Here is a 19,567-nt window from a genome sequence, read left to right on the forward strand (position 1 = left end):
CCTGCTAGATATTTACAGTATGCCAGCCTTGCCATGCGGATAGACAAGGCAACTTGGGCACCGTATAATCAGATAATTACAAAGCTTTCGAGGGTATGAATAGTTCATTTCTTATACAGTCAATACAGACCCAGAAGTAAAAGTCTCAGCTTTTGGCATAGTCACGCAGCCTTCTCCCTCTAATGTCATATCGGATGGTCCCCCCCAGCCCGATTTCGAGTGCTTTTACCCTCTGAAAGTCCGATCCGCTGCTCCCAAACGTGTTTTCAAAAGAGTTGCCAACGCCCAGGACGCTTACTCGTCATCCTCATCGTCAATGTCGGCGGGTTTCGACGCTTCGGAAGGTTCAGAATGGCCATTCGCGCCAACCTCATCTTCGTCCTCATCATCATCGTCATCGGCAATAGTGCGAAGCTGTTTTCTCTGTCTTGCAGGCTGCCGAGGTCGGACCTCATCGTCATCGTCATCACGAGTATCGACCATCTCCTCGTCCTGATCTCCAGCAGGGGATTCAGCACCTTCTTCGGGCGTGGGGGCAGCTTCAGGCTCATCTTCCAGTTCTGAATCGGAATCGACGACCACAGCAGCAGACTTGTACTTGTCATTCTTTCTTGGCTCTTTTGCTGGTTTGCTCTTTCTCTCCAGCTTTCTTCTCTTCTTCTTCGGTTTCTCAGCTGCAGCTTCGTTGTCGGACCCACTAATCGGCGTTCTAGACACGCTCCTCTCGCTCTTACCGTCAAATTGGTCCCCATCATCTTCGATAAACCCATCCTCGTCGTCCCTCTTCTTCCGCTTGGATCCTCCTTTCTTGGCTTTTCGCTTGACACGGTCGCCGGTTTCCTCGTCATCAGTGTAGTCAGCAGCCTCCCTTGCAGCGGCCTCTGCACGTAGGTGTTCCGCAAGTTTCTCTGTCTCTTCCACGATCCTCCGCCGTTCATCTGCAATCTTCTTTGCACGTTCTTCCTCCTCTTCTCTGCGTCTTCTGGCCGCTTCTTCACGTCTGCGAAGTTCTTCTTGACGCTTCTCCTTGGCTTCCTGCAGTTTAGTGGCATTTTCAGTCTCATAAGCTGCCTGTTTCCCACGTTGTCGCTCAAGCTGGTTCCGCATTGTATTCTTACCCATAGCCGCTCTCTGTTCGAGCGCACTTCGAGGGTAAGGTGGCTGCTTGTGTCTTGCCACTTGTTCAAAAGTCTCGATAGCCTCCTCAAGTCCAGTAATAGCAGCGTCCACATCCTCGAGGGTACGATCGGTCTCCTTAGCCTGGTTGACATGCTGCGCAATTTGGAATTGAATGAAGGCCACGTTAAATTGGAGATGAGGAGAGTCAGTTTGAGTGGCCAATGCACGCTTCATGTAGTCAAGAGCAGTGTTCAAGGCGGAAATAGATCTGTCCGCTTTACCCTTCAACAGCCATGATCTTGACAAGCACGCCAGTAACTGAGCATTTTCTCCTTTCCCTTCTTTTCTCAGGGCGATCTCGTAATTGTCGATGCTGCGTTGATACTGGCGCAGTTCTGTCATCACATGACCCAGATTGAGGTTGACCGAAGCATCGCGGAGGGTGTCTTTGATTTTGGTGAATATTTGCACGGCGTCCGAATAAGCCTTCTTGTCATCGCACAGAGCGATGGCGACACCCTGAGCTGCGTAGGCATTCTTCGGGTCCAACTGCAAAGCTTTGTCGAAGAACTCGTAGGCTTTGGCGTACATCTTGCTTCGTTTTTCCTTCTCTTGGTCCGTGTTACGAGGCATGTCCCGGGCAATTGTGAGGTGGACATTGCCCATGCCCGTGAGTGAATAGAGATCATGCTTGTCGTAGCCCTGTAACGTGTGCTTGTAATGTCGATTCTCCGTATCCTCGGCAAGGTTGGTGGTCTTCTTCTTAGCGCTATGATGGTACCAGCCCATTAACGCTCTGACCTCAGTATTGCCGTAATCACTCTGGTACACGGCGTGGATCTTGCGCGGACCGTCCTCACGCGGAGACGTTTCCAAAGCAATATAAGCCAATCGGGCGGAAGCGTCCGTGTAATCAGCATGTCTTCCAAGGAGCCCTTCATACACCTTCTGTGCCTCAGTGACCAGCCCTAAGGCTTCATAAGTTCGAGCCAAGTTGTAGGAGATTGTGGTCACCAAAGCATCCGTATCACTATTGTCAACGTCTTCCAAGTTGATTTTGCCCTCTTCCAAAGCTTCTTTCTCCGCTTCTTGCTTCTCCGTCAGCTTCACACATGCGCTGAGTGCAATCTGGAATGTCTCCCGCGCCAGGGTATAGGACTCTTGCCCGTACAGGAAGCATGCCATGTTGTTTAGAAGTTGTGGCGGGAGATGTTCGCGTAATTGCGCAATGTAAGCAGCGTTGTCCTCGCTGGGATCTGGCTTATCCTCGTCTGGGATCTTCTCAAGTTGCATTGCTTCAACTTGCTGAAGACATTTCAGGCTCTCGATGGGATTCTCCTGCTCGTAGAGCCTGGCGAGGTAGAGCAACACCGATTCATCCGGTTTGTTTCGAGACTTCTCGTCCTTCCATGTTCGGCGCACATTCTCGAGTAGGGACACTGCTTTTCGAGCCGAGGCTGCTTTGTCCTCCTTGGTCATAGTAGTTTGTGTCGAGAACGCTTCTTCGGCATATATGCATCCCAGCAAAGTCATTGCTTCCACGTGACGGTTGAGTTGACCTAGCGATTCGAGGCGGAATTTTGCGCCTTGAATGTCCTGAGATTGTACCATAATCTGGATCAAGCCGAACTTGGCAGGGAAGTAACCTCTGTCTAGGCCACCTCGTGCCTGATCCGCTTTGCTGTAGCAGTCGTTTGCTTTGGTCAGGTCACCGCTGTTGTGTTCTTTTCTGGCGAGCAAATACCATCCCTCACTAGCGATTGCGTTGATATCGGTTTGCTCGATCGCCTTCCTGGCAAGTGGCTCCACGGTATCGTACCGACCAGTGAGTAAGAAATAGCTTGCGAACGTCGCACAGCTCAGAGGGAAGTTCTTGTCAATTGTGTAGGCTTTCTTGGTGTGGTCAATCATGGCTTTTTTGTAAAGGATATTGAATTGAGGATCTGACGCCGGATATTTGGCGCTTTCGTGCAAGTAGAAGACTCCTAGGAGCGCGTTTGCAACCTTTGAGTCTGGGTTCAAGGCGAGTGATCTTTCCCACGCAGTTTTTGCCCGGTCAGGATATCCCAGTTGCCAGAGACAAGCGCCAATGCCGATTCGGGGATCTGGGTCAGTGAGACCAGGCATCTTGGACAGCACTTCTTGGTATGCTTGCAGGGCTGGACCATATTGCTTCAGAAGATACAATGTCCGAGCCTTGCCCATCGCGGCCATCATGTTGCGTCCATCCGACGACCTAAGCGCATCATCAAAACACTTGGAGGCCTGTTTCAGAGATTCCGCTCTTTCGGCATCGGCACCAGGACCAGTTTTCGTCGACGCCTGCAAGGAGGCTCGGAGGAGGAACAGGACACCACGTGTGAGGTAGAGAGGAGGAAAAGCGGGATTGATCCGCAGAGCATCGTTGATAGTGGTGGTCGCTTCCCGCAGGTAGGTATCTTTTGTCTTCGTATCGTTGGTCTGCTGATTTTCGGACAAGACACGAGGAGCCTGCCTGCTCTTGAGTAGATTCAACCATGCGACACATGTAAGCAGGCTCAGACGCTCCTTGGGACCGCTTCGAGAAAGAGATCCCAATCCTTTCACCAGAATTTCCACAGCATGATCGATTTGTGCTTGTTTTGCATAGGCCAAAGCTATTGTGATCCACAAATTCTTCGCGGCTTTCTCGTTCTCTAAGAGCTGGCATAATTCTGTTGGGTCGTCCAAATGATCCTCGAGGTTCACCTCAACCGCCTCATCTGCATCGAGGCCACCGGAAACAGGAATGTCGATAGCGGCAGGGATATCGGAGAAACGTGAGGTGGGAGTGATGCCGACTGTTGTGCCATTTGTGCTTGGGCCGTTGCCGTTTCTCGCGACCGTTGTTGCCATCTTGAGGCTCAATCAAGGGCGAGTTCGGGGAAGGACAGGGTTTGTGTTCAAGACATTCCCAGAAAGGCAAAGAGGTTATGGACTTGCGCGTGGGAATCTAGACATGTCTCAATCTTGCGCTGATCTCGCAAGGTAGAAGTTCTCTTTAAAGCGCAGTGAAGCAGCGTCGCGCAAGTGACTTGGAAGTGGAAGCGCACTTGCGGACAGTTGCTGTATTTGAGAAAGTTCTCCGCTCCAATTACGGAGTACTGTACTGTATGTTGTCGTTGCCAAGAGATGCCCGCCTCCGCTCACCCTTGCTAGTCACTCGTGGCACTCTAGGTACCTGGGTAACGTGAAGGATAGTAATATTATGGGCGTTTCCTATTCAAACCATCCCATGTATACCATCTCGTTGCTGTATAGACCTTCCCCACTGTTACTATAGCAGGTGTCACCGGACGAACAGCCTTGGATTGAACCCAGAAGCCCTTTCAGCACCAGCACCACTACTACTCATGCCACTGCTGCCTCAGCATGTCCCAGCACAAAACATGGCCCACGATGGCTTGCTCGTTCCCCAAGACCCATTCCTAGTCCCAACCCGGTCCTCCATCAGCCTTCGCTTCCTCGAGCATCTGATGAAGTGTGTCGATCCCCGAGCCACCGATGCGCGACATGCTAAAGAACTCACTCGTCCTCGGCCTGTAACCAGTCCGCTCTTTGAAATTCCCAATACGCCTATCCAAAGAGGTATTCATGGCCATCGAGTCTCCTCAACACGATAAACCAACTTCTGGCCACTAACCTTACCTTCACGCATCTCCTGCATCCCAGAAATTGCTCCCAGAAGACCTCCAGGCCCAGTACGTTTTGGATGAGGCTTGAGGTGCCCCTCGGCCCACAGCTTCGCAGCCAGAGCCAGGAACTCGGATGCAAACGCAAGATCCTCTGGCCGTGCCTCGTACTTGTCGCCCTCAAAGATGTACGATTCGCCCGATATACCATATCCAAGGAAGAATGTCGACTGAACATCCTGCCGTGGACAATTCAGTCCCAGCAGGTTGCAGTAAACACCACCGTTGGGGCCAATGGCATCGGCACAGATCGCCGCTGAAGACTCAACAGTCACCGTGTCGAACACGTTCTTCAGCTTGCCCTCTGTGGCCGCTCGAATCGTCTCACCGACTTTCGTGTCATGCTGCACACGCCGAGCCGTCAGCACCATGTCCGCTAGCATCGCATTGAGCAACTCACATAATCATAGACAAGATCGGCCCCCAAGTCCTTCATCATCCCGAAATACTTGGACGAGCACGTGGTGATCACCTTCAATCCAGATCTGAACAGTCCCGTCATCAGTACTTTTCCTTTTCCGGTACACGTCAACAGCAAGCAGGTCTCGCACTTACAACTTCGCGAATTGAATCGCAATAGTCCCAGTGGCAGTACTCCCACCGTATATCAAGATAGGCTCCGGCCCGTCACCGGTGTTCTCAACACTCCCCAGAACCGGCAGCGGCAGTCCAAGCACATGGTAAAGTGCATACCCCGTAGTCGCAACGCCAACACCGACCGTGCACGCAGCCTCGAAACCCACAGCGTCCGGAATATGCATCTGAATATCCCCCTTGACAGCGATATATCTCGCAAACGCGCCATTCTCAGGATTCGCATCATTTCCTATACACCACCACCGAGATGAGCCGCAATGCTTTCTAGGCTCAGAACGAGCAGGGACAAACCTCCGTGTCCAAACCCAGCAACACGATCGCCCTTCTTGAAGGGCTTCTTGACCGCCTTGCCTACTGCCTCTACAATCCCTGCGTAGTCGCAGCCGACAAGAGTGCCGTCGTCGCCCCGGGCGTCCAGAGTCGTCCAATCTGTGGGGTTCAAAGCAATGGCCACCGTACGAACCAGTATATAGTCATCGCGGAGTTGAGGGACGGGAATGCGCCGCAAGACCGCGTTGCCGGCACCTTCGCGGATGAGGCCATAGTTCTGCGTGTCAAGGGCCATTACTAGAGAATGAAACCGTGTGCTTGCGTCCGAGTCTGAAATGCAAGCTCTATGAAAAACGAACGGCAGGATATTTCATGCTGTTATACTGTCATCCCACTCCTCGTCGCAATTATACCTCGAGAGGGCTTTGTAATCGTGTGTAGGCCAGGCCCGTCATTTGCGCTTCAATACAGCAGTGACCAGCGTACTTCTAACAACTTATGCAGACAGCGACCTAAGGCCTCCAGATCGCACCATACCTGATCATCGTGGAGCGAGGTTACAGACCGTAGTCACGGCGGAATGAGAGTTGTCAGCACCTCTATGGCATACAGCTCCGACCCCTGAGATGGGGATTACTAAGCCGGATCCGTCCTTACACACCGGAGCGACCACGGACAAGGATTTCGGAGACGAGGCCTCCCATGGAAACATCATGAATAAAACGCCGTAAACATGCGCCCAATCAATGCTCGATCGCTCAATTGCTCGAGGGCCCAAAGAGGGTATGACTTCCACGTGCCGTTTTACTCAGCCCAAAAGAGATACCTCGATGTGAATCGATGCACCAGTGCTCTCCAGATCCTGTTGACGATCCAAATGTGCTTTCCGCTTCTCTTTACTCTTGTCTGGCGCCTGCCGCCGAGACTGGTGACCTGACACAACGCCTCGATCATGCATGCTTTGTTCACTGGGTGAGGACCATCGTCAAAGCGTCTGCGTGGTGTATTTTCGTCCTTCGAGACCAGAGCCATTCTGGTGGCACAGACATGAGGCACTTCAAGAATAATCAGACTCTGGTCTGGGTCAATCCATAAGCTCAAGCGATGAGACTTCATCTTGAGCAATGTCATCTCTTTCAACCTGTCGGGAAATCTCGTATGTCAGGACAGTCATGTCCAGATATGTTAGCATGAGTCGATATCTGCGACCGTTCTCTGTGGCAAGCCAGGGTTCTCTTCCTGCCGGCTTTTCCCACCAACTTTGTTCCGCAGTGGTATCTGATAAATTCGTACCGTGAACGTCACGGGGCGGTTGGTGGTCATCGGTGTCTGGACCCTTTCCGCTGTCTTCAGAAGCAGTGTGGTCAGTAGCTTCTTGGCTGTCAGGCTCCGTGACAGTGACGACAGTTGGGTCAAAGGTAGTTTTCACCCCGTCCACTATACCGTCAGAACCCCATTCGGTCGAATCTTCAGAGCCTGACCATCTCTTAGCGTGGCCTACAACGAAGCGTCCCTGGACTGGTGAAACAGCAATACCGAGCAGCGGCATAAATGGACGAACACGTCCTAATTCTTGCTTTCTGCTTGGCAGCACCCAGTCGACCCTCAGGCCCAAGGCCCCTGTCTTCTCGTTCCTAGTCGTTGTACATATAGCACATCGACCGATCTGCGAAGCGACAATGACGACCCCTAGCTCGGGTATTTGTTGCAGCATGTTGATTCTGTCAAGGTGGACATGATTCGTCAACTCAATGTCATCCGGCAGTGCCTGTTTCAGAATGTTGGCACAAAAGACATGAGGCGAATCTGCTTCCGGGGCCATGACGAGTCTCAAATTTGATGCACTGCAATGAAGTGTCGGTATCATGGGTATGTCGCTAGGTGTGCGAGCACCACGAGCATACGGAGCCACGTAGCCTCTTTTGCGCCTGAGGTCTGGCTTTTGCAGTGCATACTGCGAAATTGAGAAAGGCTGCACGTCGGGCGTGAAGGGCCACTGTGCGTCATTCTCCACGCTGTTGCGTGGCGCGATACTCGAAAGCGATGTCGCGCTATGATGGCTACTAGAAGAGAGCTGCTCTTCTCGTCCATCCGAGTTCCACTCATACTGGATGTCTTCGCCATCGTTTCCATCAGAGTCAGATTCGTCGTCTTCTTCCATCAGTATGAGCTCTAACGAGCCACTATCTCTGTCAGCAGTCTCCGCGGCTTGAGTAGGCTCCACAAGGGTTGTGCTGGTAGCATTGGCTGCAACAGCACCGATCCCCTCTGTACTTCTCGTTGTTTGGTCAACTCCAGCAGCTGCGACGTGCGCCTGTAGAGCTTGCGCCGTGGCATTATCGCCATGAATACCGATATTGTTGGTTATCAGTTGATCTTCGTAGTCTTCCAAGTCTGACCAAGAGTCAAGCATCTCGTGGTCGTTTTCGTCTGGAACAAGCGCATTTGTTTGGCTATTGATGCTGGGATGGGCAAGACTGTTGCCAGGCGTCCGCAGGCGAACGATATTGGTAAGGTCATAGCTTTCACCGGCATGACCATGATACAATGCTGCTTTAGAATGACCACAAAACTGTTCCATGGTCCAGGCGGAGCGAAATCCAGCAGGGTCAAGTGCGGCAACGAGCCAACCGCCTTCTCGGCGTCGGAAGAAACCTGAGCGCATTCTCTTCTCACCAAAATCCCATGACTTGAGACAGATCCCTTGCCAGATCTGCCAGACTTTCATCTGTCCGCCAATGTCAGTGCTCAGAAGCCATTTCCCTTCGATGTCCTCGTCTGTATTCACAAAGGAAACGCTTGGAATATTATGATCATGGCCCTCGACTCCGCCCAACGTGATCTTGTAGTTCTTGTCGCGAGGAGGCGGTGCAGATTGAACACCCTTGGCTTCCCACTCTTCCCAGTCTGGTTGTCTGGCATACTCGATAAAGTCAGCTGTGTCAGGTGAATCCTCGTCGACATCAGCGTCATCATGGGTTAACGCAAATGCGAAGACAGTGAGCTTTGCGCACGGGTCGTCGTTGGGGACATAGTGCGGTGTGTTGGCTGACACGGCAATCATGCGAGCCTGGGAGTGAATGGCAAGTCCCCACGCTGACTCGTGCACCGACTGGCTGAAGAAAGCCCGGACGCCGACATAGTCGCTTCGTGCATTTGTGCTGAAGCGATACGGGTCTTTTCGCACGGCTTCATCGATTGCTTTGGTAAAGTAGCCCGTGATATTGCCAGAGTCGGTTGCGACAAGAACGATTTCCTCTGATCCCAAGTCACCTACCACGATGTGATTGATAGTATGTGGAGAATGAGTGTCGATGTAGCCTCCAGCAGAAGGGTTCGCCAGAGTAGGCGGGATCAATAGCGCGGGTAGTCTGTGTAGTTTCTGAAAGGGGAACTCAGGCCTGTAGACGGCGACGGAATCGCGATTTGCAACGAGATAAAGATTATAGCGCTGGGACAATGCGGTCAAGTTGTTCCTCCAGTAAGCCAGTGGTGGAGGGTTATAGAGCCCATCTCTTGTGAATCTTTCCTTGCCATTTTCAACACTCGTCAACCCGATACTGACAGATTGGAAGGACCTAAGATCATCCTCCATACCTTGCAAGTCTGTGGACAACCGGGCTGCGACAAAACTTCAACGATTCCACATGGAGAATGAATGCAATAGTTTGTATGCGCTGGCTTCTCGAATCACGGCACAAGGCTCCTTTTGTAATTTGCAGGGCGTCTGGACGGGGTCACTTAAAGAGGTTTGAGCTCGTCTGGAGGTCGCTCGGATCCAATAGGCAGATGGAATTTCATGGGTGCAGTCAGGTTGCCAGGTCTTCGATTGAGGATCGCTGGACTCGTCGTGCAGCAGGAGTGTCAGATCCCATGCAACCTAGGTTGCCATGTTTTCTTTGGGTGGTAGAAGAAGCACAGTGCCAGTCGAGTAGTGACAGTTGCGAGATGCAAGTGTTCAAAAGGGTTGATAGAGGCGCACGACGTGTCGCACGCGGAGAAGATGAATGACGCAGCCGTAACCAGCCGGCGCAAGTGGCATGAGGAGTGTTGAACAAAAAAGATGCGATGCTCGTACAGAGATCGTTATCGACGGTCATGATGTCCTTGCACCATCCTGCATTACCTTCAAATTCATGACCTTACCGCCGATACTTGCATTTTCTTGCTGTGGATGGCAACACAAGAACAAGAACTCGCAGGGAACTATTTTTCCTACGACCAACAACCACATTCTCCCCTCCTGCATTAACGCCGCGCCATTTCCTCGCCCACCGATCAATGCATGATACCTATCGAGCCCCCGTGACTGGCCAGCGATTGAACAAATCAATCGAATCGTCATTGCTCCTCCCGTGGTTGTGAGGAGTTTGGGTTACACAGCAGGAAACTTTTTGGACGCGAAAAGGCTCTTTCCATCTCTTCAGAACACTCATTTCTTCTTTCGCAAGCCGCTGCAAGGTCAACATGGATCTACTGGCAACCGTCCGAAAAGAAGGCTCTCGAGGCGGTCTTGGGGACTTCAAATGGTCCGATGTCCAGAATTCTTCGCATCGTGAGCATTATCTCGGCCACTCGTTGATGGCACCAGTCGGCCGATGGCAGAAAGGCCGGGATCTCAGTTGGTATGCTAAACCTGACGAGGAGTCAGTGGACGGAGAAGACCCCGCCGCAAAAGCTGCAAGAGAACGGAAAGAAGAGATACGAAGGGTGAAAGAGGCTGAAGAGGATGCACTCGCCAGGGCATTGGGATTGCCAGTCGCGCCACGAGACAACCCCAATATGCAAGAGTTAGGCGCCCAACGAGAAGTCGCGAAAGTTTTGAAAGAGGCTGCAGAAGAGGATGATACACCAGGATCAAGGGGCGTCGGTCATGGCCGCGTAGCAGGGATACCAGGATCGAAGGCAGGTGAGGTGACGACCGAACGACTTGAAGGCATGAGCAATGGACATGATCAGGAGCTTCAATATGCACTTAAAGAATACACAAGACGACATGGTGATCGAAGGCATGGCAGTGGAAGCCGGGATGATGCCCATGAACGGCATCGTCGCCATCATCGGAAGCACAGAGACGATGACCGTCGACACAGGGGACATAGAAATCGTTCGCCAGACGAGAGAGGGGATAGACGGCGCTCAAGATCCGCATCTCTGGACCGGAGTACAAAGCGCGATCGGAGACGAGGCTCCCGAAGCAGGTCACCTGGTCGACATCGGCGAGAGGATGGGTACAGACGTCGCGACGCTGCAAGACGAGACGACCGACGATGATGCTCTCATTGCTAGACTCCTCAGTCAAGGCAGTTGTCAGCGAAAGTTCGATGACATATCGAAGATATCTCCGTCGAAATCTTTCGCATCCACATCCATTATGCTCGAGGCACGCCCGGCAATGACCTGCTGTTTCAGGATATCGGCCGATGCGCTCGTGTCGACAAATTCCTCGAGTTCTTCACTGACTATCTTGAGCTTCTCCTTCACACTGGCCACGCCTTCTACCCCAACAATATGCCGTGCTGGGGGGTTCTCATGGCCTCCAATAGCCGTCAAGGCATGCACCGTCTCGGCTATCAACTTTTCCGTGTGTGCATGGCTCAAGGGTGGATAGAAGCTCGCAATGTCGTCGCGACTGAGTAGGTAAGGACCACTTTGTCTTTCGGATTCTGAAGAAGGTGACTGGATGTCTCTCTCTGGAGGTGGAGGGTGTTCAGCGCGAATGCCCGGTAGTCGGTTGAGCAGTCCATCAATAATACCTCGGAATATGGGGGCGTTGTGCCCATACTCTCTGGTATATGCCTTCATTGCTGGGGCTGAAGTGATCTTGTTCGTCAAAATGCCAATTTCGACGCTGGCTTGAACGATGGTCAATTTTATATTGAACGGGGCGATTTCATAGGCAACACTGTCACAGAAACCTTCTATCGCCCAACCAGAAGCACAATACATGCTGAGCCCCGGGGTGCCCAGATGGCCACTGATGCCGGTAAGCACAATGATGTGCCCATTCATCAGCGAGCGCATATGAGGAATAACGGCTCTGATTATGTTCATTGGACCGAAGAAATTCTTTTCGAATTGGTCTCGGACCATTGTCAACGTGCGCTGGTTCGCTGACAATTCTTCCACTGTCCCAATCACTGCTTCACTGGTACAGCAGAAAAGGATATCGATCTTTCTGAAGGTATGCACGGCTTCTGCGATAGCTGCCTGACATTGCCCAACAAGCCTACTGCAAGATCAACACTGTGCTCTTGCTTGAACAAATGCAAATATTTTAGCATCATGCTGGACGGTGCTTCATACCTGATGTCTAACGGTACAATTTTCAATCTATCCTTCCATCCATCCGTTCGTACCACTTCCGAGAGGAAGTTCTTGAACTCTTGACTTCGTAAACTTTCATTCTCAAATTCAGCCTGGATGATACCGGACACGACATAATCCCCATGATCGAGTACTTGCCGAGCTATCGAGATGCCTACAGGCGAATCTCCAGACGTCAACAGCCAAACTCGAGGGGCATTATGCGTGGGAAACTGAGGCGTAGGTGTGGGAGCCGCCCCTCCATTTGCCATCTCAGCCTTGAGGAAACATGGCCTAGCCGCAGGCAGGCATCTAGGAAGGAGATCGCTTGTTGAATCTTATTAACCCAGGGCTGGTTAAAGTCGAGATCAGAGAACGCTATGTCGTGATCAAAGGTGGCAGGCTCATTGGACTAGCAAAAGAGCGAAGATGCTGCCAAGAGCGCTGCCCGCCATCCTCGGGACAAAGCTTCTCCGCCGCTATGCAGAAGACAACTGCGAACTGGCGACTCGACCTTTCCTTCTTGTGCCATCTTGACTAGTCCGGCATTGCTGTTCACCCAAGTTCCTACAGCAATTTGACAGACAACATGCCGGAGTCGACAGGTCGCAGCGGTACTGCTGCAACGCAGGAAGAAGGAGGTGGAAAGGTGAGCATCGAACCCATACTCCTGGACCGAACACTTACTGACATGTTACCAGTCCATGATCCAAACCATCCTTCAAGGACTTGCCATTTTCGTCTTTACCCAATTTGTCGTCAACCAATTCTTCGGCTCAAAGACACAGTCTGGCGGTGCCGCTCCCAGTGCAAACGTCAACTTCGAAGAGCGCGCCGATGCAACCGCTCTGACAAATTATTCTGCGATACCACAGAACATTCTACCCATCTGGCCTGAAGGGAGCACTGTTGATGTTCAAGTCTATGTGTCTCCAAAAGACTCCGTCCCAAAATTGTCCAAATTGCCAAAGGACACCCTCGTGGTTGATGAGAAGGACTTCAAGATTGGCAATTATGAAGAAAATCGAGAGATTCAAACAAAAATCGCCATTCCCAAAGAGGCCCAACACAACGGCACACTGTGGGCACATTTCTTCGTCGCTCTGACAGGCAATCAACTGGATCCTTCTGTCACAGAATATGACCCAGCCAAAGCGTTCCACTTCAAGAGACCTCTCAATCAATACCTCCCAAAGAAGAAGACCCGAAAGTTGAAGAACTTGCTCGACAAGAGCGAAGAATCTGAGGAGGAGCCCGAAGAGCCGAAAGGAGCGCAGATTGGATCGTTCTATCATCCAAACTTCACCGTGGCCGTCATTCCAAACACTGGCGTCCAAAACTGGCGATCCATGCATCCCGCACTTCGCAGGAACATCGTACTCGAACCCACAGGGGCCCGGGACGAATCTGGCCAAAACGGATGGTATTATCCTGTCATCTTCTTGAACACCTTCTGGCAGCTTCGCTCCCATATGACCGAGCTAAATGATACCGTCGCCGAAGTGCCATTGAACATTCAGCTATACAATATGGTGAACTGGAAATACAGTATCATTTCGAGCATCGATGAAGGTATGAAACAAAATCAACAGCAAGCTGCCTCGGGCGGCCCTGTTCCTGCCGGCGGCGATGGCAGCGAGTTCGAGAAGTTCAAAGAAATTCTCTTGGACACAAACTCGTATCTTCTCGGAACCACGTTCGTGGTTAGCATTCTACATATGGTCTTCGAAGCCCTCGCCTTCAAGAGCGACATTTCACACTGGCGGAAGAAGAAAGACAACGTGGGCACTTCCGTCCGGACGATCCTGGCCAACGTCTTCATGCAATTGGTCATCTTTTTGTACCTTGTCGACAACTCCGATGCAACATCCTGGATGATCTTGGCCAGTCAAGGCTTTGGCATTCTTCTTGAGGCCTGGAAAATCACCAAGATGGTCGACGTGCGTTTGAGAGAACCAGGTCCGGATTCGAGCTTCAAGTTCCTCCCCTACGTCGTTGTCTTTGAGGACAAGCACAAGCTCTCAGAGACAGAGAAGAAGACCCAGGAGTACGACCAGATAGCCTTCCGCTATCTGTACATCGTTGCTGTGCCTCTATTGCTGGCTTACGCCGTTTATTCTCTAATCTATGAAACGCATAAGTCATGGTACAGCTTCGTCATCGAAACGCTTGTGGGCTCAGTCTACGCGTATGGTTTCCTCATGATGGTTCCAAGTTTGTACATCAACTATCGCCTCAAATCCGTTGCACACATGCCCAGCAAGGCACTCACATACAAGTTTTTGAACACTTTCATCGACGACCTTTTCGCATTTACCATCCGGATGCCCCTTTTGCATCGACTAGCTACTCTGCGCGACGACGTCATCTTCTTTGTCTGGCTGTACCAGAAGTGGGCGTACAAGGTCGACTACAAGAGAGTCAACGAATTTGGGCAGGGTGGCGACAGTGATGATGAGGATGAAAGCACGCCCGGCGAGAAGACTTCGGTGCCTAAAGCGCTGGATCAAGCTACCAAGGAACTCAAGCCAACTGCGCCAGTTGCTAGTGCTAGTGGGAACGAGACCAAAGCTGGCGCAAAGAAGAGAAAGTAGGTGTGTTTCTGCACTCTTTCTCTGCACCTGCACGACGTTGTGGCCTCAATTACGGCATGGATGGGAGCTTGAGACGGCTTTCCCGACCGGAAGCAAGTCGGGCGGCACCATGGAGCCCACAATTGCGGCTAAAACCAGGTCAAACATCAAGTCCGTGCAGTGAAGCTCGGAGCAGAGAATCGTCAACTGTTACACAAGGTATGTACGAAACCTTCTGAGGCTCCGTCATGTCCCAATCACATTTTCCATATTATATACAGCAGAAAGCCAATGAAGCAGATCCTTGTGCTCGGATTGACCCTGCAGGAGCAAATGCTACTGCCCAAGCTGGTTTTGGAAGTTAACAATATACCCCGAGCAGAATTGCTTTGCCAGCTCGGGTCCACTGTATGTTTGCTCAAGGCTATCAGCTTGCTCGCGCGCATATCTGTCAAAAGTTTTACGTGTCTACGCCTCCTTTGTTTGAAGCAAGCAGTCAAAGCCATCATGAAGTATGGTTCCGGAGTCATATGCATCCGACCTTTGAAATATCCACGTTCAATGTCTGTTCTTTCATAGCAGACTGCTTCGCGTTTTACCGCTTTTGTTGTTTGCATCATTCAGCAAGTCATCTGCTGGACCTTTTTAATCTTTCATCTGCTCCGTGATCGCTTCACTCCCTATCGTCCTTACTCCTCAAGCGCTAAAATGGCCGTACCTGCACGTATCGAGCCAGTCACCTATTTCTACGCAACTGGCAACACACCAGCTGTCAACTTGGCCCAGTCGTTGCCTCCTGAGAAAGATGGAACATGCCTCCTATTGGGATGTGGTGATGTTCGCAACGTTCTCTTTACTGCATATTCTCGACTACCTTCTGGTGAGTGGGAGCGGACACCACCTCCCCTTGCAACCTATTCGCAATCTAATGAGGCACAGGAATTGGCAGACTTGACATCACCTGCTGTGATATCCTGGCTGAGACAATTGGTACGAAGACCTTCCAAGCTTATTCGACATTGCTAATGGATTCAGCACGAAATGCCTTACTCTACACCCTGCTCATCGACGACAAGGAGGACAACAACGCACACTTGATCTGGAACATTTACTATCACACGATGGTCGACCAGAATGCATTGCAGCTCCTTCGTGACCAAGCAAAGAAGCTCAGCGGACTGACAACATCACTGGAGACCTGGCATAACAGTCCATATGGAAATTCAATTCGGTTTTGCGACCAGGGTACCTTTACGCGAGTCATCCAGCTTTGGAAATTCTACTCCTTGGATCCCTCTCATGGACCAGTCTTCCACAGTCAGCAGAAGCGACTGCAAGCTAGCTTTTCCAAGGCACAAAACTTACACACGAAACTGGTCGGCGGTAAAGTCAATTACTCAGCTGTTCGTTCCACTGCTCCATGCACTATGCTGGCTATGGAGGATAGAACACTTCTCTCTACTGAGCACTGGAAGACAGGGCTTGTATTGGACAATAAGAAGCTTGTGAAAGCGTCAAAATATCTGAATCCAATGTTCGGGGCAATGCAAGAGACCGTTACACTACACTATGCCACAGATCCTCTCCTAGGATTTCATCTAGCACCGGCCTTTGTGTCTCTCGCTGAAGGCTCTCCCTTGCGCACAGAAATCTCCGAACAGTCAAGTGCCAGAGCAGTTGCAAGCGCCGCCTTTGCGGAATTTCAAGCTTGGACTAAAAGCTTTCGCCGCGCTCAGTTCGTCATTCGATTTGTGGCTTCGGATGCTCTGGCTTTCTGTTACGTGCTGCAGCATCATCGCATCCATCAAGAAACTCAATCTGCGAACTGGTACTGCGACCGAACGCATTACGAGCAGCTCGTCTTAGACTCGGAGGATTACACACCTGGTGGACATGCTCCCACGGTATTCGACATCATTGACACTTCAAATCTGATCGACCACTTGGGACCGCTCAATGTTCTCGTCGCAGGCGTTCCCCTTCTGCATCAAAGCCCATATTCGGCTCTCTACACTGAGATACTCGTCTTGCGAGATACAAGTGTGGCAGCGTATGTTGAAACCCTCCTGTGTGGAGACCTAGCAACAGTCTCAGCTGTGCTAGGCATCTCGCCGTGTCAGTACTGGACCAATACCACGACAATCTCAAGCCTCATGGAGATCCTGAAAGACGGATTCATGAAAGAGATTCACAAAGAGCCCCTCACTCAATCCCGACTCATTCTTATGTGGAAGGCCGGCGTGCTCCCGGTCATCAAGTTCGACTCCGACGAGCTAGCACGTCTGATGTATAAGGTGTATCTGCAGATGTTTCGTGACGAAAGCTGGGCAAACATGTTGTCGACCTCCGCTGCTCAACTTACGCGGACTCAGTATGCTCCCTACACTCGTGCCAGCATTGTTGAGCTCTTGAAGCTCGTCAAGAGTGGAAAGCTGGTTGACTTCGACAAATTCATCAAGGCTTTCTGCGACAACGTGGCACACGATACTGTGTTGAACATGGGAGCTCATTACATCCAGGAACTTTTCATGCACTTGCACATGTCTGGCTTGTTTTCTGCATCTACCTACGAGCCAGGTCTTGATGGTTTCATGGACCTAGTGAATGACAGCCCACTCCGAACATGGAAGGATCTACCAGCGACATTATGTCTGACACTTGTCGTCCCACATTCCAAGCTTTGGCTATTCCAGAAGAAATCTCCCACGGATACAGGAAGCCCACTTTGTCATGTTGCGCTTCAACATACAGATGGCAGGCAAAACTTCTTTCCTGACCTGCAATTGGGCTTTGGCAAAGTTCGGACCACTGGTGTGAAGCATACTGGTGATTTCACTGTTTACGTGGACTCCGACGAGAAGGAGTGGCAAGGCAAAGGTCCACTGATCGTTTCCGTTGTGATCCCTACCTGGTTGGCATTGTACGACCTGGACCATTCGACCAAGGTTGCCTTTGCTTTGAAGTCTACTCCAATGACCGTTGCTTTCACGGCAGATCTCGGCATGATGCTCGAATTGCACAAGTCCAGCCTGGCTAGCGACGATGTGTATCTCACCACAAATCCTCCAAACATGGCTGGACGTCCACCACTCCCGTGCGATTCGAAGACCGCAGCTTCTCAAGGTATCACTCAGGCCTTTGGTGCTCTTGCGGTAGGAATCCATCCCACCGACCAAACCACAACAGTGACGTTTACTGCTTCACTTGAGAATCAAGCGACAAAGGTAGAGAAGCTCAACGTTCATCTCGACATTGTCTCTCCTAAAGCTCGATCACTGCTGAGGGCCAAAGGCGCAGTCAACGTTCAACAAATGTCCCCTTTCCGACTGAGGTTCAATATTGGCCTCAATGGATTTCAGCAAGACGTCCGACTGCCAATGCCGTTCAGCATGTCAGGAGGAAAGACCAGAGTAGCCCGGACGTCGGCATATTTGGAGTTTATCGGCACCGTTGCATCACCCACAGAGACAATGTCGCGCACGGACGGCATGACTCCAGTGAGCCTCACGGAGGGCAAACCGCTGCTGGAGACACTGCCCTACGTCAGCCTTGACAGTCTGCCTATCTTGGATATTCAGAAAACCGAGAACATCACGAAGCACAACTGGATGGGCATGTATTTGATCACAATGTTCTCTGCCCGAGAAAGAGCAGAAAGAGACCGTTGCCAAAAGATGAATATCACGCCTGACGACGGACGCATAAGCTTCAAGGATTCCCTCTTCGGTATGTTCATGGTCTCGACTGGTGCAGCTCGTGGAAGTCCCAAGCAGGATGTCTTCGCTCTCTGCCTCAAAGGGGTTCCAGCCATGCAGTATTTGATCTGTGTGTCCTCGATTCGCATCGACATTTCAAGCCACAGCATCGTCCTGGACGCGGCACTGCTACCGATAACGAAGCAAAACGAACATGCAACGGCAAATTTCCTCGGCGCGAGGCTGCAGTCGAACCTGCAAGCTATCGAGATTTACGAGAACGAGCTCGCAGTCTGGCAACATGTCCTTCCAGCTTTTGCCGAGCGCTGCCGTGACTGGCAGCATAGACATTTCTGCGAGTATGACAAAGCTGAAGCGTCCGTTCCGTTGTCAACCGAAAGAGGAGAAGACGCGCTGTGTTCATGCGGGCGTGGAAAGTTTCCGAAAGGGTACAACCAGCATATTCTCGGTTGGGACAAGATCACTCAACACTGTACGCGGATCGCCATCACGCCGCTTTTCCCCGTCCCTTTTGTTGAGAAGGTACTTGATCTGGCTGCAATCACGGACAAAAATCAGGAACCTTCTGAAGAGGAGTTTGACGAAACCACGATGGCAAACATGCTTAACGGCAAGAAAGGATGCTGGAACTGTGGGAAAGAAGGTGTTAAGCTGCTCAAGTGTGGAAAGTGTATGGTTGCAGAGTATTGTTCGAAGGATTGTCAGCGAAGTGCTTGGAAGGAAAAGGGGCACAAGCAGGCTTGCCAGCAAATCACCGAGTTCAAACATCGCCAAGAGGAGGCCGGTGCTCGTTGAGCCACAGTCTCATGGTTTAGTCTTTGCAGGACAAGGTCACAGAACAACACCGCCTCGTCTCAAAAATGTCAGAGTCGTTGATTAGGCGAGAAGGCATATCAGAGCCATCAACGGTGAGGGCAGGCAGGAGAGCACACACACCATATAATATGACTTACGACCGCTCTCTCCCATTTGTCATGTCGTATCTGCAAGGCTATGAGATGGGCATCTAACAGGCACCGGCACAGCTACAGCCACAAGCAGCGGGGCTGGAGAGATATGGACCATTGAAGCATGGGCCGCTGGGGCATTGCGAGAAAGAAAAAGGGGCAACGGGTTTGTGGGCCTTCTTCAGGCAATCATTCTGCCTTTTCTCAGGGCATGTACGTTAACTACCTGTCTATTGTCTCAAGGGAACTAAAGGCCAGAGAAAAGGCGCATAGCAATGTTGGGGGTAGCAGAAAACTCTTTCAGAAAGGCTTTGTTGCTCGAAGAGCTT

At 51.3% G+C, this 19,567-nt stretch overlaps 7 protein-coding genes across 7 annotated transcripts; 3 read left to right on the forward strand and 4 right to left on the reverse strand.

The window, feature by feature from the left end:
- Positions 1 to 85: 85 nt before the first annotated feature.
- EDD37DRAFT_633429 (uncharacterized protein) lies at positions 86 to 4,235 on the reverse strand. The gene has a single exon (XM_062816787.1). It carries the CDS (start codon positions 3,991 to 3,993, stop codon positions 295 to 297), a length of 3,699 nt encoding a protein of 1,232 aa, XP_062668844.1. The 5' UTR covers positions 3,994 to 4,235; the 3' UTR covers positions 86 to 294.
- A 494-nt stretch (positions 4,236 to 4,729) lies between these two features.
- EDD37DRAFT_658360 (putative zinc-binding oxidoreductase ToxD) lies at positions 4,730 to 5,991 on the reverse strand (the record flags this gene model as incomplete). The annotated part of the gene is made up of 4 exons (XM_062818970.1): positions 4,730 to 5,173; positions 5,230 to 5,314; positions 5,385 to 5,655; positions 5,718 to 5,991. The coding sequence occupies 4 exons, from the start codon at positions 5,989 to 5,991 to the stop codon at positions 4,730 to 4,732; spliced, it is 1,074 nt and encodes a 357-aa protein (XP_062668845.1).
- Positions 5,992 to 6,386: 395 nt separating this feature from the next.
- Positions 6,387 to 9,727, reverse strand: EDD37DRAFT_450127 (uncharacterized protein). The gene has a single exon (XM_062812862.1). It carries the CDS (start codon positions 9,289 to 9,291, stop codon positions 6,781 to 6,783), a length of 2,511 nt encoding a protein of 836 aa, XP_062668846.1. The 5' UTR covers positions 9,292 to 9,727; the 3' UTR covers positions 6,387 to 6,780.
- Positions 9,728 to 10,988, forward strand: EDD37DRAFT_450128 (kinase phosphorylation protein-domain-containing protein). Its single transcript, XM_062812863.1, has one exon. The coding sequence runs from the start codon at positions 10,164 to 10,166 to the stop codon at positions 10,968 to 10,970; it is 807 nt and encodes a 268-aa protein (XP_062668847.1). The 5' UTR covers positions 9,728 to 10,163; the 3' UTR covers positions 10,971 to 10,988.
- Positions 10,989 to 12,490, reverse strand: EDD37DRAFT_450141 (short chain dehydrogenase/reductase). Its single transcript, XM_062812864.1, has 2 exons — positions 12,003 to 12,490; positions 10,989 to 11,925 (listed from the first exon to the last, which is right to left on the reverse strand). The coding sequence occupies exons 1-2, from the start codon at positions 12,272 to 12,274 to the stop codon at positions 11,007 to 11,009; spliced, it is 1,191 nt and encodes a 396-aa protein (XP_062668848.1). The 5' UTR covers positions 12,275 to 12,490; the 3' UTR covers positions 10,989 to 11,006.
- EDD37DRAFT_450254 (cleft lip and palate transmembrane protein 1-domain-containing protein) lies at positions 12,191 to 14,974 on the forward strand. Its single transcript, XM_062812866.1, has 3 exons — positions 12,191 to 12,651; positions 12,704 to 14,794; positions 14,864 to 14,974. The coding sequence occupies exons 1-2, from the start codon at positions 12,592 to 12,594 to the stop codon at positions 14,594 to 14,596; spliced, it is 1,953 nt and encodes a 650-aa protein (XP_062668849.1). The 5' UTR covers positions 12,191 to 12,591; the 3' UTR covers positions 14,597 to 14,794; positions 14,864 to 14,974.
- On the forward strand, positions 14,941 to 19,384 carry EDD37DRAFT_450095 (uncharacterized protein). Its single transcript, XM_062812861.1, has 3 exons — positions 14,941 to 15,455; positions 15,515 to 15,565; positions 15,611 to 19,384. Exons 1-3 carry the CDS (start codon positions 15,284 to 15,286, stop codon positions 19,084 to 19,086), a joined length of 3,699 nt encoding a protein of 1,232 aa, XP_062668850.1. The 5' UTR covers positions 14,941 to 15,283; the 3' UTR covers positions 19,087 to 19,384.
- Positions 19,385 to 19,567: the final 183 nt, after the last annotated feature.

The sequence above is a fragment of the Exophiala viscosa genome (assembly GCF_022695815.1).
Source record: "Exophiala viscosa unplaced genomic scaffold EDD37scaffold_7, whole genome shotgun sequence".
NCBI classification, from domain to species: domain Eukaryota; kingdom Fungi; phylum Ascomycota; class Eurotiomycetes; order Chaetothyriales; family Herpotrichiellaceae; genus Exophiala; species Exophiala viscosa.

What these genes read in the sequence shown, in the direction of transcription:
- EDD37DRAFT_450254 (XM_062812866.1), top strand. Translation starts at nt 12,592, where the DNA reads ATGCCGGAGTCGACAGGTCGCAGCGGTACTGCTGCAACGCAGGAAGAA. An exon ending in AGGAAGAAGGAGGTGGAAAG is followed by an intron (nt 12,652 to 12,703) that starts GTGAGCATCGAA and finishes ACATGTTACCAG; the next exon opens with TCCATGATCCAAACCATCCT.
- EDD37DRAFT_450127 (XM_062812862.1), bottom strand. Translation starts at nt 9,291, where the DNA reads ATGGAGGATGATCTTAGGTCCTTCCAATCTGTCAGTATCGGGTTGACG.
- EDD37DRAFT_633429 (XM_062816787.1), bottom strand. Translation starts at nt 3,993, where the DNA reads ATGGCAACAACGGTCGCGAGAAACGGCAACGGCCCAAGCACAAATGGC.
- EDD37DRAFT_450141 (XM_062812864.1), bottom strand. Translation starts at nt 12,274, where the DNA reads ATGGCAAATGGAGGGGCGGCTCCCACACCTACGCCTCAGTTTCCCACG. An exon ending in ATTGTACCGTTAGACATCAG is followed by an intron (nt 11,926 to 12,002) that starts GTATGAAGCACC and finishes ATCTTGCAGTAG; the next exon opens with GCTTGTTGGGCAATGTCAGG.
- EDD37DRAFT_450128 (XM_062812863.1), top strand. Translation starts at nt 10,164, where the DNA reads ATGGATCTACTGGCAACCGTCCGAAAAGAAGGCTCTCGAGGCGGTCTT.
- EDD37DRAFT_450095 (XM_062812861.1), top strand. Translation starts at nt 15,284, where the DNA reads ATGGCCGTACCTGCACGTATCGAGCCAGTCACCTATTTCTACGCAACT. An exon ending in ATATTCTCGACTACCTTCTG is followed by an intron (nt 15,456 to 15,514) that starts GTGAGTGGGAGC and finishes AATGAGGCACAG; the next exon opens with GAATTGGCAGACTTGACATC. An exon ending in TATCCTGGCTGAGACAATTG is followed by an intron (nt 15,566 to 15,610) that starts GTACGAAGACCT and finishes TAATGGATTCAG; the next exon opens with CACGAAATGCCTTACTCTAC.